The sequence below is a fragment of the Colias croceus genome, chromosome 12, assembly GCF_905220415.1.
Source record: "Colias croceus chromosome 12, ilColCroc2.1".
Classification (NCBI taxonomy): domain Eukaryota; kingdom Metazoa; phylum Arthropoda; class Insecta; order Lepidoptera; family Pieridae; genus Colias; species Colias croceus.
Window position 1 is genome coordinate 7405060 of NC_059548.1, and position 15385 is coordinate 7420444.

The 15385-nt window shown below is 31.0% G+C and overlaps 2 protein-coding genes across 5 annotated transcripts; one reads left to right on the top strand and one right to left on the bottom strand.

The window, feature by feature from the left end:
* Positions 1-1125: 1125 nt before the first annotated feature.
* On the top strand, positions 1126-8926 carry LOC123696351 (transmembrane protein 120 homolog). Of its 3 annotated transcripts, XM_045642477.1 has the most exons (8): positions 1126-1336; positions 1761-1879; positions 2563-2736; positions 3204-3296; positions 3970-4187; positions 4568-4791; positions 7850-8002; positions 8763-8926. In XM_045642477.1, the coding sequence occupies exons 1-8, from the start codon at positions 1268-1270 to the stop codon at positions 8805-8807; spliced, it is 1095 nt and encodes a 364-aa protein (XP_045498433.1). In that variant the 5' UTR covers positions 1126-1267; the 3' UTR covers positions 8808-8926. The 3 variants fall into 3 exon arrangements, with proteins under 3 accessions (XP_045498433.1, XP_045498432.1, XP_045498434.1); XM_045642476.1 differs by having other exon boundaries at positions 7850-8860; XM_045642478.1 differs by lacking the exons at positions 7850-8002; positions 8763-8926 and adding an exon at positions 5199-5985.
* Positions 8927-9100: 174 nt separating this feature from the next.
* LOC123696328 (MATH and LRR domain-containing protein PFE0570w-like) lies at positions 9101-15233 on the bottom strand. 2 transcript variants are annotated; one of them, XM_045642438.1, is made up of 7 exons: positions 14924-15233; positions 14596-14824; positions 13915-14109; positions 13261-13326; positions 12801-12955; positions 12628-12712; positions 9101-12547 (listed from the first exon to the last, which is right to left on the bottom strand). In XM_045642438.1, exons 1-7 carry the CDS (start codon positions 15001-15003, stop codon positions 9185-9187), a joined length of 4173 nt encoding a protein of 1390 aa, XP_045498394.1. In that variant the 5' UTR covers positions 15004-15233; the 3' UTR covers positions 9101-9184. The 2 variants fall into 2 exon arrangements, with proteins under 2 accessions (XP_045498394.1, XP_045498395.1); XM_045642439.1 differs by having other exon boundaries at positions 14596-14840.
* Positions 15234-15385: the final 152 nt, after the last annotated feature.

Below are 15385 nucleotides of genomic sequence, written 5' to 3' on the forward strand. Positions count from 1 at the left end.
AAGAAAATACATTTTTAAAACCATTAGCCGAAGAGTAACGTAGACGACTAAAGGCAACCCGGCTAATTAGCTGACTGTGGCCGGTACGTATTTGTACGCGTATGCCGCTTCTATCTCAGTTTATATTATACTAGGTTTCCGCTCGCGGCTTCGCCCGCGCAGTCAAAGAAAAACCCGCATAGTTCCCGTTCCCGTGGGATTTCCGGGATTGCGTCATTTTCCCGGGATAAAAAGTAGCCTATGTCCTTTCTCGGGTATCAAAATATCTCCATACCAAATGTCATGAAAATTGGTTCAGTGGTTTAGGCGTGATTGAGTAACAGACAGACAGACAGAGTTACTTTCGCATTTTTAATATTAGTATGGATGTATTCTAAGTATATTATATAAAAATGGCTTCAAATGATGTAACATTGGAACTATCCTTCCAATTACTAATTGAGAAAACATTTCTTCAGAAAATAAATTTGCTCGCCTAGATCCTGGGGTGTTGTAAGTTGTTTCTTGCAATTGTTAATATTCACGCAGAGACAAATGTGAAATACAACGAACCAAAAATAATTAAAATCCGATTAATCATTTTTATTTTTTGTGTACTACGTGCAAACTTGCGTACCTACGTAATTAAATGTGGTGCACTTGCGTGCAAACCAGTGGTGCAAACTTGTAGGATGACATTTGCAAATATTTTTTCAGAGCCGGGTTATCCGTTCGTGCAATGCAAACATTCGTGCTCATATATTATTGCTGTTTAGTAACCACTGTGAAAATATGACTAACCAGTCATATTTTCACAAATAACCGAGAAATATACTTAGTCGACATTTGCAAAAGTTTTATATCAATGGTCTTCATGGACCATCGGTTTCCGCTTGGTGCAAACATTCGTAGATCTTATATAAATGTTTACGCTCAATGATTTATATTTTATACCATTAGTTATTTATGTTGATTATATCGTAGGCAAGAAGCTTATATATTAGATATAAGCTTCTTGATCGTAGGCCGTAGCATAGACTATAAAGAACCAAATCTTGAAATTGGCAAATAGACATATCTTCTGGCCATCAAACGAAAAACGATAACAAACGTCAACATATTGTAGTGACATTTGACAGACGTCACTTGCACAGTCGCAGTCAGTCTCCGTCGGCAGCTTGTTTTCGAGTTAATTCCAAAATGAATATTTTCTTTGCTTAAATTTTAGCTGAAGTTATTCAATGTTTAATTTGTTACTATAAATAAGGGTTATTTAAAAGGTACAAAAATGAATATGGACGTAGCAGAATGTGTAAAGGAATGGGAAGATTTGATTGCCGATTACAAGCGACTAGAGGTATACCGTATAGACCAATATTTACACTTCTTTGCATTAATTATAGATTTTGAACATATCAAAACTTAAGATAATTTATTCGATTCGTTAATAATTCAAATTACGATATAATAAATCTATACTTTTATAAATATTAGTAACATAAGCATATCGACTATAAAGTGTTGATTCATTTTCGAAGTACTAAATCCTTTATTAGTAATTGTAATAGACCTTTGTTATTTACTAATCGTCATCGTCCACAGTGCTGTAAACTGTTGTTTACTTTATTATTCTAAATGATAATATGATTTAGCTCGGTAATATCAATGTAGTGTTACAAAACTATTATTATTATTTGAAGGTTAAAAGTATATCTACACAAACATTAATAATAAGTTAAGATATGAAATATTTGTTATCAATGATTATTTTTTTATTTCAGACTATTAATAAAGATTATGCTGCTAAATTAGAAGAGGTTGGTGAACTTCAAGCATCATGTATGAAGGAGTTAAACCATCAGAGATATCGCATGTCCATAATTTCAAGTGCACTCAAAAGGTCAGATTGAGGGGAATAAAGATCATTTGAAAAGCTATTTATCTTATTATCTTTCTGATTATAGTTAATGTAAACATGTTTTGAAACTAATGCTATTATATGAACATACATTATTTTAATTTATAATGAATTTCTCAAACGTTTTTTGTTTAGTAACTCTGAAATATCACAATTGTGTAGCTAAGTAATATCTAGTTACTGAAGGTCATAAAAAATTGTAATTTTGTGTCCTGTGACACTTGGAAAAAGGATAATATATAGGTACCTATGAAACTATTGATATTTTATGTAAAATGATAGGGTATATATGTGTAGATATAGATTCCAAGTTAAGGTAATTAATTATCTGTCATGTAGATGATTATGTTGATAAAATAAATCCTGATAAATATAAAAATTATTGACATGGTTTGATAAATAGTTGCTTAATTTTTAACAAAGTGATGCACTTCAATCAATGTTGTATGTTTATAAACATAGTACATAGTATATAACAAAGTCGCTTTCTCTGTCCCTAAGTATGCTTAAATCTTTAAAACTACGCAATGGATTTTGATGCAGTTTTTTTTTTATAGATAGAGTGATTCAAGAGAAAGGTTTTAGTATATAATTTATAATGTTTTAGACAAAGCGGGCGAAGCCGCGGGCGGAAAGCTAGTATAATATAATTTATTATGTTGTAGGTTGGAAAAGAAGGGATCCACAAAAGATGAGCGAGTGGCAACATTGGAAAAAGAGATCATGAAAAGGAAAGCTATGCTGCATGAAATTGAAGCAACTCTACCCAAACAAAACAGTCTATATCTGAAAATCATACTTGGCAATGTTAATGTATCCATTTTGAATAAAAATGACAAGTATGTATAGTAACGAAATTACAATAATTAGAGACTTAACTAATAATGTTTGCTTTCTGCTTTTTTTTTTAACTGAAACTGTATAAAAAAAAATACATTTAAATTGTCTACAATTTGATAAAATAATGTAAGAGATATACGACTTTTCAATTAATAATTCTTATCAGACAGCTCTGAAATTCTGGCAAAGTTTAATCTTTTCAACAGAAATAGATGTTTTTTCTTTTAAATAAGTACATTCTTTATTTTGCACTCTTTCAGATTTTTAATTATCGCTTATCAAACACATTACGCTGTGATATTAACTATGATTAAACACATTCTTAAAATACACAAATTGATGATTAAAATTGAGAATAATTTTTTTTGTTATACATTATAAGCGAATTTTAAATAATAACTTATTGCATGCATTGTTGTTCAATTTTTATGTTTACTACAATGACATGCTATATTTGTATTTTCAGATTCAAATACAAAGATGAGTATGAGAAGTTCAAGCTCATACTCAGTGCTATTGCTTTTGTTTTAGCTGTTGCTAACTTATATATAGACTTCAGGTGAGTTAAACACCTTTTTGTATACTTGTGTTTTGAACATTACGGTATAAAATGAGTCAAAAAGTAAAAACCACCTTGACATAAATATACCTACTAGCTTTCCACCCGCGGCATCGCCTGCGCAGTAAAAGTAAAACCCGCATAGTTCCCGTTCCCGTGGGATTTCCGGGATAAAACCTATCCTATGTCCTTTCTTGGGTATCAAAATATCTCTATACCAAATTTCATGCAAATTGGTTCAATAGTTTAGGCGTGATTGAGTAATAGACAGACAGAGTTACTTTCGCATTTATAATATTAGTATGGATACCTATATAATATTTAGTTAGGCTAAAAGTACTATTTTGATGCTGTTTAAAAAATTTAATCAGGATTAAATTATAAGCCCATTAAAATACATTGACTAATCATATTATTTAAGTGACATATAAAACTTATCATTTATCAGAAATCATATTAAGTGACTCAATATTTATCAGCTTAAGACTTAAGTAATAAATTTCTATAAGTGATAAAGCCGCCCAAAGTTCAGATTTAGTATAAGTTTTGTACATTGCAAAAACACTGTTTGTATGCATGTATAATGAAGAGAATTCAGATAGATGAAGCTGCTTTTCTAAATGAGAACATCAATGAAACTCAAATTTTGATATTATTATTACATTTTCCACAGGCCCTTGCAATTAATACTGATATTTCTCTTGGTATGGTACTACTGTACTTTGACGATTCGCGAGAGCATTCTCAAAGTGAATGGATCTCGGATCAAGGGTTGGTGGAGACTGCACCACTTTGTATCAACTGTTGTCGCCGGTATTCTACTCATTTGGCCGCAGAACGAGTCTTGGGAGGAATTCAAACATACATTCATGTGGTTTATCGCTTATATCAGTAAGTATTTAACTGCTTGAAAAAGAACTAATATAATAAAGAACTAATATAAAGCAGATAGATATAATAATTAAAATACACTTTTAAAAAATTGTGACTGGAGAAATAGACAAAAAAGATGCATAGAGATTAAATCAGGTTGGGGATTAGTTCTATCAATTTTACTACATGACTTCTAGGCATCATTATTTATTAATTATTTAATATTATTTAATAATATAATTATTATTTCTTTATTTTATTTAGAAAAAAAAAACACACAGAACAAATAACTTGGCTTTGATTAAAAAATATTAAGAATTCATTGATAGAAATGTTGAGTTGGTCACGTTAAAAGAAATTGTATTACATTTTTCTAAATAGTCATCGAAACATTCCAGGTGTAGTACAATACATGCAGTTCAGATATCAAAGTGGAGTATTGTACAGGCTAAAAGCCCTGGGCGCGAGGCACAATATGGACATTACTATCGAAGGATTCCACTCTTGGATGTGGAGGGGACTCTCATATCTCCTACCGTTTCTGTTCGGAGGATATATTTTCCAACTATACATCGCTTATACGTTATACCACTTGAGTTTTAACCCGGATGCAACATGGCAGGTATGTTAACAAATTTAATAATTAATGATAGTAAAGATGGAACTTTTTTTAGAAAACCGTAACTAATTGATTTAAAAGATCAAAATTACTTACCTAGTTGTGAAATGTATTTTTAATTTTTGTAACTGTATCTTTTTTATTGTTAGTATATCAAACTGATTTTTAAAAAGATATTCTTATTAGAAACATATTAATCGAATTTAAGACAGGTGTGTTGATTTTTAAGCAATGGCAGTTGTGTTACATTTATTTGATTTTTTTCATTTTATCGCAGTTTTTATATCATTAAGTATACTGTATATGTAGGTATACATTTTACTGTATTATGTAAACCAAACCATGTCTGTGTACTTAAACCTTAATACCTATACACTATATACACATTTTCGTCGTCCGAATAACAACAGGTGGCAGCATTAAGTATATCCTTCTTGTTGCTCGGAATTGGAAATACGGTCACAACATTCCTGGTAATCCCGCAGAAACTAAACGAACAGGTACAAGATTGAAGATCTCCAGCAAACAACGCTTGTAGTGTAGATTTTAGTATAATAATCACGAACAATTAGCATTTGTATATTACTCGACGCTTATGATATTGTTCTAGAACCTTCTAGAAGCTTTCGTGTTCATATTATGGAAATGCATCTTCGTGGATATAAGCCAACTACTAATATTATTTGTTTGCAGCAGCTCTATTGAGAATGGCTCGTAAAATTTAAGTATGTAGTAACTTTAAAGCAATTTTTATTTATCGTAGCATTGTTTTCTGTAATTTTACTAATCATATCGACTAATCAATGATGGGAAAATACACATTACGATGAAGGTCATGTAGGTTAACATATTATCATAAAACAATTTGATTTAATAATCCTATGTATATTTACCTTTGGATTTTTTTTAATTCTGTATACCACTATGGCAATTTTACAGACTTTGTCAATGTATGTAAAGTAAATAATAGGTATGTATATATTTGGTTGTCGTCAATATTGAATCATACACGTAGGTACCATATTTGGGCTAAACACTTCAAAATATTGTAAAATAAAGTATTTTTACTATCATATTATTAGCAACTAGCTGCACTTCGCGGTTTTACCCGCGTGGCTCCGCTTCTGTTGATCTTAGCGTAATGATATACAGCCTATAGCCTTCCTCGATAAATGGGCTATCTAACACCGAAAGAACTTTTCAAATCGGACCAGTAATTCTTGAGATTAGCTCGTTCAAACAAACAAACTCTTCAGCTTTATAATATTAGTATAGATGAGATATTTATACAAAGTCGAATTACATATAATTGTATTTTAAAGTTCATAATCGAATATCTATTTAAAAGACAATTACGTAATTACTTACAAAGAAAACGCTCTATTTATCGATATATTATATTTAGGCATATCTGTCTTATATAAATCAATGTTTATCAATTTGTTGTAAAGTCCAATTTTTGTTATAGGATACATCATACACAAGAGATTACATAATATAGCAAAGATTAAAAATAATGACTGTCTGATAATTCATCACTCGATCATCATACAATTCGAACTCATTTAAATTCTAAATACTATTAATAACAGAAAATTTTACTATTAAACTAAATACTAATACTTTTATTTTCTTTTTAGAGTTAAAATAAGTGTAGTTGGCTTAATCACAAGATCATAGAAATATGGTGGACCAATATATTATTCTGACCGTTATATTATTCAAATGATTTTATTATTTGGATAATTTTTGTGTATTAAAAAAGATGTCTTGTGCAAGACTAGTATGTTCAGCTATAATTGTAATACACATGTTTTGCTTATTTATTGTTTAATAGGTAAAATAAGTAGCCTAGCATTTCTTTTTCATTTTAATTTTAGAGCATGTTTTGATTCACACAAGACTCAAGAGTGCACTGCGGAAGGTCTACCTGACACAAGGCTATTTTGCGAGTGGCAAAAATTGGAAATAAAAGATAAAGAAGAATTTCAAGTATTACTTTAGTTTTAATATTTTAAAAAGTCTAATTTTCTTAGCCTCTAACTTTAGATTTCGAAATTCTTTTAGATATTTATTACTGAGTTCTGAGTTATGGTCATAAAACAGAATGTTAATAATTATGAAATCTCATTATTATAAGTACATTTTTAGTGTGAGGGATTTATATTAGTGCGAGTATATTATAACTATAATATACCTACTTACACATGAGTAAGGTTGTCACGATTCCAATTTTTGCCATTCAACCAAATTCGCCGGACTGAATAGCGTACCGGTCCTATTTCCATAGAAGCGTTATGTCAGCTCGAATATTTATGTAGTAATACAATGGCTTGAAATCGAAATATTTACCGTTTTTGATTAATAAACGATACGAAAATGCATTTTATTAGTTAGAACTTTAATTTGTACGTATTTATTTTATATATAAGTTTTAGAAAACAATTTTATGTGTTCTTTAGTTGTATAATAATAATTATCATTTGTACACAGTTTATTCATTAAATATTATTCATGGACAAATCAAGGATTCTGGTTAACAGAATATATTTTTATTATCACAATAACTATTGTACCTATATTATTACAAAAATAATTTTTATGATAAACAGTAGGCAACGAGTATATTTTATATGTTGAGTATAATAGTTCCTGGTATATACGAAATAGGTATGCGCTCGATCAACTGATTCCATTCTGTATTATGTATCCACTTAAATCTATACGCAGCATAATAAGCTTTTAAAAATGTACGCACAAAACTTCAAGGAATCGAAAATGTACGTGTATTTTATGTGATATTATATTTTGGATTCGATGTGGACTAAGGCAACTAGTCATGCCTCATGCGTATTGCAAATATAGTAATGTAAGAAAACATGGAAGATCTGTATAAATTAACATACAAATAGACTGTGTACTTAACGCTTTATTTACTATTTTTACACACAACTGGTTGTAAAATTCATTTTTGTTTATTTATAATACACTTAATAAATTTTCTTCTTAGTTGCAAATGTTATTTTTAATTTCTTAATTTTTTTTTTGAAATTATCTGCAGGTGTCTTACTTAGCCGTTTTGTTCCTTACGTTGCACTGCTGTAATACGTATACAATTCTGCAAACGATGTACAAGAAAAATCGGGGTGCTTTGAAGTTGCGCTACAAATTGCGAGCTATCGCGTACCGGCTGTCTAATGAAATTGCGGTTTTGGTACGTGATGAAAAAATCTATTTCATTAAAGCAATGCTAGGGGTTCCAATAATTCATCAAGTTATCATAAAACAGAATACTGTGTAATGTCCGAGGGTTTTAAAATGCATTCTAAATATTAGGTATATCATATAGAAAAATTCTCAGTTGAAACGCCGGAGATCTAATCGTATTTTGTAGTGATGTCATTGGCTTTATGGGAAAAATTATATGAGGTGGGCAATGTGGATATAAAATGTTTATTGGTATTACAGCTTTAATATGACGGTATCGCCTTGGAGAAATGTTTGTTTGGGCTCTTTCTGATAGGTACATACTATATACAGTAAAGTCTTATTGAGGTTTTACCTTAGGTTTTACGAAATTAAGGCGATTTCGTCGTTTCAGTCTGTATTTTCTACTTTTCACTACATAAGTTTGTCTTCTTTTAATTCAATTTCTATCGTCTAAATATAAAATATATGATAATTATTGTATGCTTCGAAAATGATTTAAAAATTTTGTGACAACAATAAGAAGCACATCGGTACGTTTAAAAAGTAGGTGCTTTGTTTTGTCCGTTTTTGATTTGGTTTTTTTTTGCTTTATTTATGTTTGCATTTTTAATAAACATAAAATATGTATATATGTAGCTTTAAGGCTTACGTATATTTTGAGATGTGTGTGTGTCACAACGTAGTAATACCTGTTTATATAGTTGAACCACATTTTTCCTCTTTCAGTTTTACTGATTTTTTAAATTTATATTAAATAATTGCAGGATCAGAAATGGAGGCAAAATAAGCTGGAAACAAAGCAGGAATAAAGTTACAATTACTATGGTTATCTCGGCGATAATATATCGATTTTATTCTTATTATTATAGTATTTTCATATAAGAAAAGATATTTGTATTATTGATATTATGTATCTTTTATGTAAATACAGTTGTTAAATAAAACTATTTCGTAGTATTTATTACTCATTTATTGTTTCATTGAAAAAAAAAATGTTTCCATGTTAAAATATATTGATCTTTCAATATCAATATATTTTATAAATAATATAATTTTAAGTTCGCTTTACACTGAATGTCACTCTTAAACTAATTATAATTAATTTTTATATACATTTATTTACAACCAAATAGCTGAAAAACAAACAAAAAGACCAGTCTTGAATTTTAGTGGCAGAATACGAAATTTATTCTTCATACGCTTCTCCATCGCTCCCACTCAATGATTTTTTTTCATATTCAGTTGTATCTAGTCTAGGCTTTTTAATAAGTAAGCCTTGTCGCTGAAGTTTCTCCAAAGCTGCTATTGTATCGTTTTTAGGCGAATTGACTTCACATTTCTCTTCCACTTGTTTTGATTGCTGTGAACTCGTTTTGACTATCTTCAGCCCCGACACACCGCTCAATTTAGCAATGTGCTGTTGAGACGACGAGCTGGTTTCCGATCTCGTTTGAGAAGTTGAACCAGCGTTACTTAAAACTTTTGTTACATTTGAAAAACTAGATTTGCTTTGTGAACTTGAATACTGCACCGTTCCATCTTCGCCGGTCATGTCCGGTATGTCTTGTACAGGTATTAGAGATTCTTTTGGTTTTTTGAAACAACTAAAATGACCAGAGGCTTCCTCGGATTGTCTCTTTGCGTTATTCGTAACTTGCGGTGAAATCTTTAGAGGTCTGTTTGGAGTATAAGGACGTGGTTGGTTTTGAGCTGCCGGGACTACTTTTCGGATGTTAGATGGGTTCTGCAGTCGTGGCGCATTCAGTCTAGGACGTACAGGGACTATCATATTAGATGGTCGGATTGTGTTTGTGTTAGGAGATACAATTTGCGAAGTAGGAACAGAATTTCGTACTTTAGTACCGATCGGTACTGGTGATGGTTGTCTTATTGGAGTGGCTCTTATGTTATTCGCGGCCATATTCATTATTTTTTGAGGTCTGACAGTTGGCCTTGAAATATTTTGACTAGTATTCTGAACTTCCTGTGTATTAACAGTTCGAATCGTTTTTGTAACTGTAGTTGTTATTTCTTCTATTACAGTTTGTGATTGATATGTTTTAACAGTTTTTACAGTGCTAATTTGATTGGAAGATGCTTTTTGATTGGATTGAACATTTTTACTTATTTGTTTCTCTTGATTTACTGATTTTGAAGTTGAAGGTTTCCCTGATGCATTTGCTACATTTCTTGTTGTGTCAGATCCTTTATCACTTGTTTTAACTTCATCTTCTGAAAATGTGTTTCCCTGTCGTAAAGGTTTTATTGTTAGTTCGCTCAAGTGGCTTATATTAGATTTTTTAGGCTGAATAGGCGTTTTAAGATGTTGTTTCCTTTTATTGATAGGATTTACTTTAATTTGACTCTCAATATCGGCAAAATCGTCGTCTATATGATCCTCATTTTGGATTTCCTCGTCGCTGTTATAACTATGAGGCGATTCCACTCTAGCCTTAGATTCATCTTCCGCGTGATGTTCATTGTCGCTAAAATCTTCTTCATTCAGTTCTGTGATCTTAAGTCTACCTTCACTAGAGTCAGAATCGTGATCTTCATCTGCGTTCATTGCATGTCCAGTACTATCGGCATTGTCCATCTCGTCATGTTGAAAATCAGAATTTTTTGATTTAACAGTAATATGACGTCTTAAATTTTTAATTGTCTCCTGGAGATTTTTTTGTTCTTCTAAAAATTTGTTATTGCCATGTGTAATATTGACATTTTTTGATTCAAAACTTCGATTTACAACAGTCTTTTTGCATTCTTGGCCAGCGGCGTTAGATCTATATTCTGTATAGTTTGAACTTTGTTGGCTCATTGATTTAATTGTAATATTTTTGTTTAATCCGCGTGGAACATTAGTAGATGTTGGTTTAGCGATGATTTTATTGGGAGTTTTTACTGGCTTAATTGTATCATTTTGTTTGGCTTTTACAACATGCTCAGTATCAGCTTCGCTATCTGAATCATCTATATTTAAAATCTCTATAATATTGTCTTTTTTATTATTAACTGCATCTTCATTTACACTTTTAGGAAACGCTTTTACCGTTTTTTGAGGTAAGGGTTTTTTAGGTGTCGAAATAGATTTAGCAGTAACATTTGTCAATCGTTTTAAAATATCTTCATTTTTAAGAGAATTGACAGATAGTTGTGTATTATTTTTTGTTTCTGTTGCATCTGCTTTAGATGGAATTTTCGCTGGTATAACTTTCGGATTACTCGGTTGTTGTTTAACAGGTATAGTAAGTTGTTTTGAAGGACCACAATCTGTATCCTCATTCATATTTTCATCTGCGCTCATGTAGTCTTTTTCATCATTATCTTCATTTGACGCAAGGTTTTTAGTTAATTGTGGCGATGAATTTGTCGGCTTCACTGTTATAAATTTACTCAAGCCTTTTAATGCTTCTAATGATTTACTATTAGTCACATTTTGTTCTTGCTGCTTAAGTTTTTCGTCATTTATTAGTGGGCTAGGCTGTGAGCTCTTAGCAACTGCTTTGACAGTTATACTATTATTTAAATTCAATGAGTTCAAAGCATTACTCTCGGTTACTTGTTCAGTTGCTTCATCATCATTTTCAGTACAATTTTCTTGAATGTTTTTTTCGTTTATATCGGAATTTTCCAATTCAGTTTGTATTTGTTGCTCATCGTTTGTTGTTTTACTTTTTGTTTCACTAAGAGATTTTATGGTTAATTGTGAACCAATATTCTGTAAAGCTTTTAAAGGGGGGTCAATTTTCTCTTCAGTCTCTTCTGCATCTGATGACATTTTGTCCTCATCATTTTTTAATTCATCTGCGCATTTATCTGATTCAATTGTATCATTTTGGTCTGGTGGAGTTTCTTCTTGAAATATGTTTTCAGTCCCTTCATTATCCTTATTACTGTTTTCAGTGAGATTATCTTTGTTTTCAATATTCATATTATTTTGCAAATCTAGTTGCTTTTCTGCAATATCCATATCATGGTTCTCATTTTCTTTTGTGCATAATTGAGATGCATTATCTAAAGACTGGCTATAATCAGATGAAGAATCTACTTTATTTGATTGATAACTATCCTGCTTATTTTCTGGTTCTGTTTTAATAGATTTCTTGATAATTTTTATTTCACTATTGCCTTTACTTAATAATTTTGATATGACATCATTAGGATTTGTTGGTACTGAAACATTTGTGTTACTAGTTGGAATAGGTGTGTGCTTTTTCTGATCATTTAGAGATATACTACTTTTACTAGATTTTGGTTTTATTATAATTCCTTGTTTTTTCAACTTAGCTAGGTCTGAGTTGAGATTTTTCGCTTCCATATTACTTGCCATATTTTTCTTTGTATTATACTTTTTCTTGAGAACCATTTGTGTAGGAACTTCTTCAATACCTTGTACATTTAAACCATCACCAAATACATCTTTATTCATATTTAAAAATTCATCCAATGTTATAGATTCCTTTTTAGATTTCTTGTGTTTTTTGTGTTTCTTTGTTTTCACTCGGCCTCTACCTTCAGACTCACTCATGGCCATTTCGAGGAAATTGTTCTGTAATGAAGAGAAAATGTCAGCTACTGATATAATATTATTAAATTACGAATCTAATATAATTTTTACTTGCAACTTACAATAGGATCAATTTTTGGATCTGACAACACTTTTTCCATTATTGGTGGAACAGCTTCCAATGAAAATTCTGTAACTTCACTGACCCTAGAATAATATTTAGAAAGGATTAAAATTAGGTAAGTAACAGAATGTAATTTTACTGAGATATCATATATAACAAATATAGCATTACATTTCATTTTGTTCACTATACACATCTTCTGTAGAGTGGAATGTCAGGTGTAATTCATATGCATCTAAATGATAGAAGAATGCTTCACACAGTGGACAGCGTAACACATCTTCTGGGGCTTGATTTTCATCACCATGTTCATCTTCCATGTGTTTCTACAAAATTAACATACTATTTTTAGAAATATGTAAAAGAAAAGACAAAAAATAAGGCAATGTAAATTGTAAGTTATCATAAAAATTTGTTGTTTTGTAGTGTCATTTTATAAATTAGATGTTAGTTGACCTTACACAATTATGATTAATTTTCTAGGTGAAGCAAATTTTCATCCGTATTATTTTAAATACACAGCAACTACCAAATGTTTCCCGTAAGAACAACAATATGTATAGAAAATTTTATTAAAAATATCAATGTTGTTAGAGTTTGATACAATTAATACAATATAGTAGCAACTTACATGTAAATTCACTTTATTATTGTACTCTTCTCCACAAAAAGGACAGTAGAAAATAGATACCAGCTCCTAAAAAAAAAGAAAATTACTGGTGACATTTGCTTATTGGTGAAGTGTGAAGAATATAAGAAGTGTATCATTATAGAAAGTGTTCATTTAAGGCTGTGTCATTAAATAAATAAGTTGTGTACACATATAATCCTTACTTAGAATATAAATGCCAAAGTGTGTTTCATTGTTTGTTACTCCTTCGCGCAAACACTGCTATTTATTATATTGCACCGATTATCATGAAATTTGGTACAGACATAGAGCGTAAAGCTTTGGTCCGGTGATCATGACGCACAACGCTGAGGTATGCGGTTTGCGATGCCGGACACTCAATCATATGAAAAACGTCGACAATGTTCTCTTGTTCCGTCGCAGTATGCGTCAGCGGCGAAGGGCAAGCGCGGCGTCATGATCACCAGACCAAAGCTTAACTTGGACTAACACATAATATGCTACTTTTTTATCACGAAAATCCCACGGGAACAGGAACTATGCAAGTTTTACTTTGACTGTGCGGGCAAAGCTGCAGTCCAAATGATGACAAAATATTTCAAGACTTGTGTGTAAGTATTATGTATAAGTAATTGCCAGTATAAGAAAACATACCTGGTTAAAGAATTTAATCTTCTTAGATGAGCCAATAGAATTCAGATCTGTGTCCTGTCTATGAAAGAATTTATTGTGATGTAGCATCGCTGAGGGCACATTGAAGTATACACTACAGCTATCGCAGTGAAAGTTTTTTTCATTGCTATTTGTTAAGCCATCGTGATTTGATTGTAGGTGTTTATTGAACAAGTGCTGAAATAATACAAGTCATAACAGTTATTAGATCAACAGTTTTAAAGTCAAGGTATTTTGGTAGATTTAAATTGGTAATATTTTACAATCTTAGTGGTTGTATGCGCAACTTATATTTTTACTCAGTTTATGGCATTGCATAATTTAGGGAATGAAACTGGAGATAAATAAAAAACAAGGTAGTGTAAAGATTAACAACTACAAGAAAAAATAATGTATATTTTTAACTAGCTTCCGCCCACGACTTTGTACGTGCATCCCCGTTTTTCCCCGTTCCCGCAAGAATTTTGGGAAATCCTTTTTTAGGGGACGCCTACATTATGACATCTACCTGCATGCCAAATTTCAGCCCGATACGTCTGGTGGTTTGGGCTGTGCGTTGATAGATCACTATATCAGTCACCTTTGAGTTTTATATATATAGATAGTTGCCTTCAGTTTATTCTTAAAAAAGCAAGTTTATTTGGTAATAATCTTACTACATACCTTCATAGTAAAAAGCTTGCCGCACCATGGACAAAAATACTTAGCATCATGGTCAGGGTGCACTTTGTGTTTATGTGTTATTGCCTTTGATATTGTGGGAAAAACTTCTTCGCAAACATCACAACCTACCAACTCATTATCCTCCATTTTTTCAGTTGAAGTAGGTACTTCATTTTGGTTTTTATTTTTATTCTTAGAACTTTTATCAAATACAGGATTGCCGTGTTTTCTAAAATTATTAATAACTGTATAGAATTAGCATTTACATGGAGAATGTATAACCAAGAACTGTCATAACTAGTAAATGTTTAGCCTGTAATATTTTTACCTGAAATGTTCCTGTAATAATTCTTTATCGGTAAATACTTCATTGCAAAAAACACACTTTAAATTGTCAATTGATGTCATACTGAAGAATTAAAACTTATTTAAAATAGAACTTTTGTAATCTTATGTTTATCATGCAATAATACTGATAGTTCTTAAGCTTCATCCGTGTATTTTCAGGCCTAAATATTTTCAATATATCCAGTTTCAGATACATGTACCAATAGATTCAAGGTTTTTTTATAAATTTGAGTGAATAAATATTTCAATCACAAAGCGCCAGAAACGCCAAACCACAGTCTACAACGGCCATGTTGCTATCACAGATTATTAATATTGCTAAATGCTATTTCAGAACAGATTAAAAATAAGACGATAGATATGTAACACTTGGACACTTATCTAGAACTAACTTAGATCATTATAGGACTTTAGCGCTACCCGTGGCTACCATAATTAATTC

Excerpts from the sequence above, each read along its gene's own strand:
- LOC123696328 (XM_045642438.1), bottom strand. The coding sequence starts at position 15,003 with ATGACATCAATTGACAATTTAAAGTGTGTTTTTTGCAATGAAGTATTT. Across the intron at positions 14,825-14,923 it reads TTATTACAGGAACATTTCAG|AAAACACGGCAATCCTGTAT; the intron begins GTAAAAATATTA and ends TAATAATTTTAG. Across the intron at positions 13,327-13,914 it reads AGATTAAATTCTTTAACCAG|GAGCTGGTATCTATTTTCTA; the intron begins GTATGTTTTCTT and ends CTTTTTTTTTAG.
- LOC123696351 (XM_045642476.1), top strand. The coding sequence starts at position 1,268 with ATGAATATGGACGTAGCAGAATGTGTAAAGGAATGGGAAGATTTGATT. Across the intron at positions 2,737-3,203 it reads ATTTTGAATAAAAATGACAA|ATTCAAATACAAAGATGAGT; the intron begins GTATGTATAGTA and ends TTGTATTTTCAG. Across the intron at positions 3,297-3,969 it reads AACTTATATATAGACTTCAG|GCCCTTGCAATTAATACTGA; the intron begins GTGAGTTAAACA and ends CATTTTCCACAG.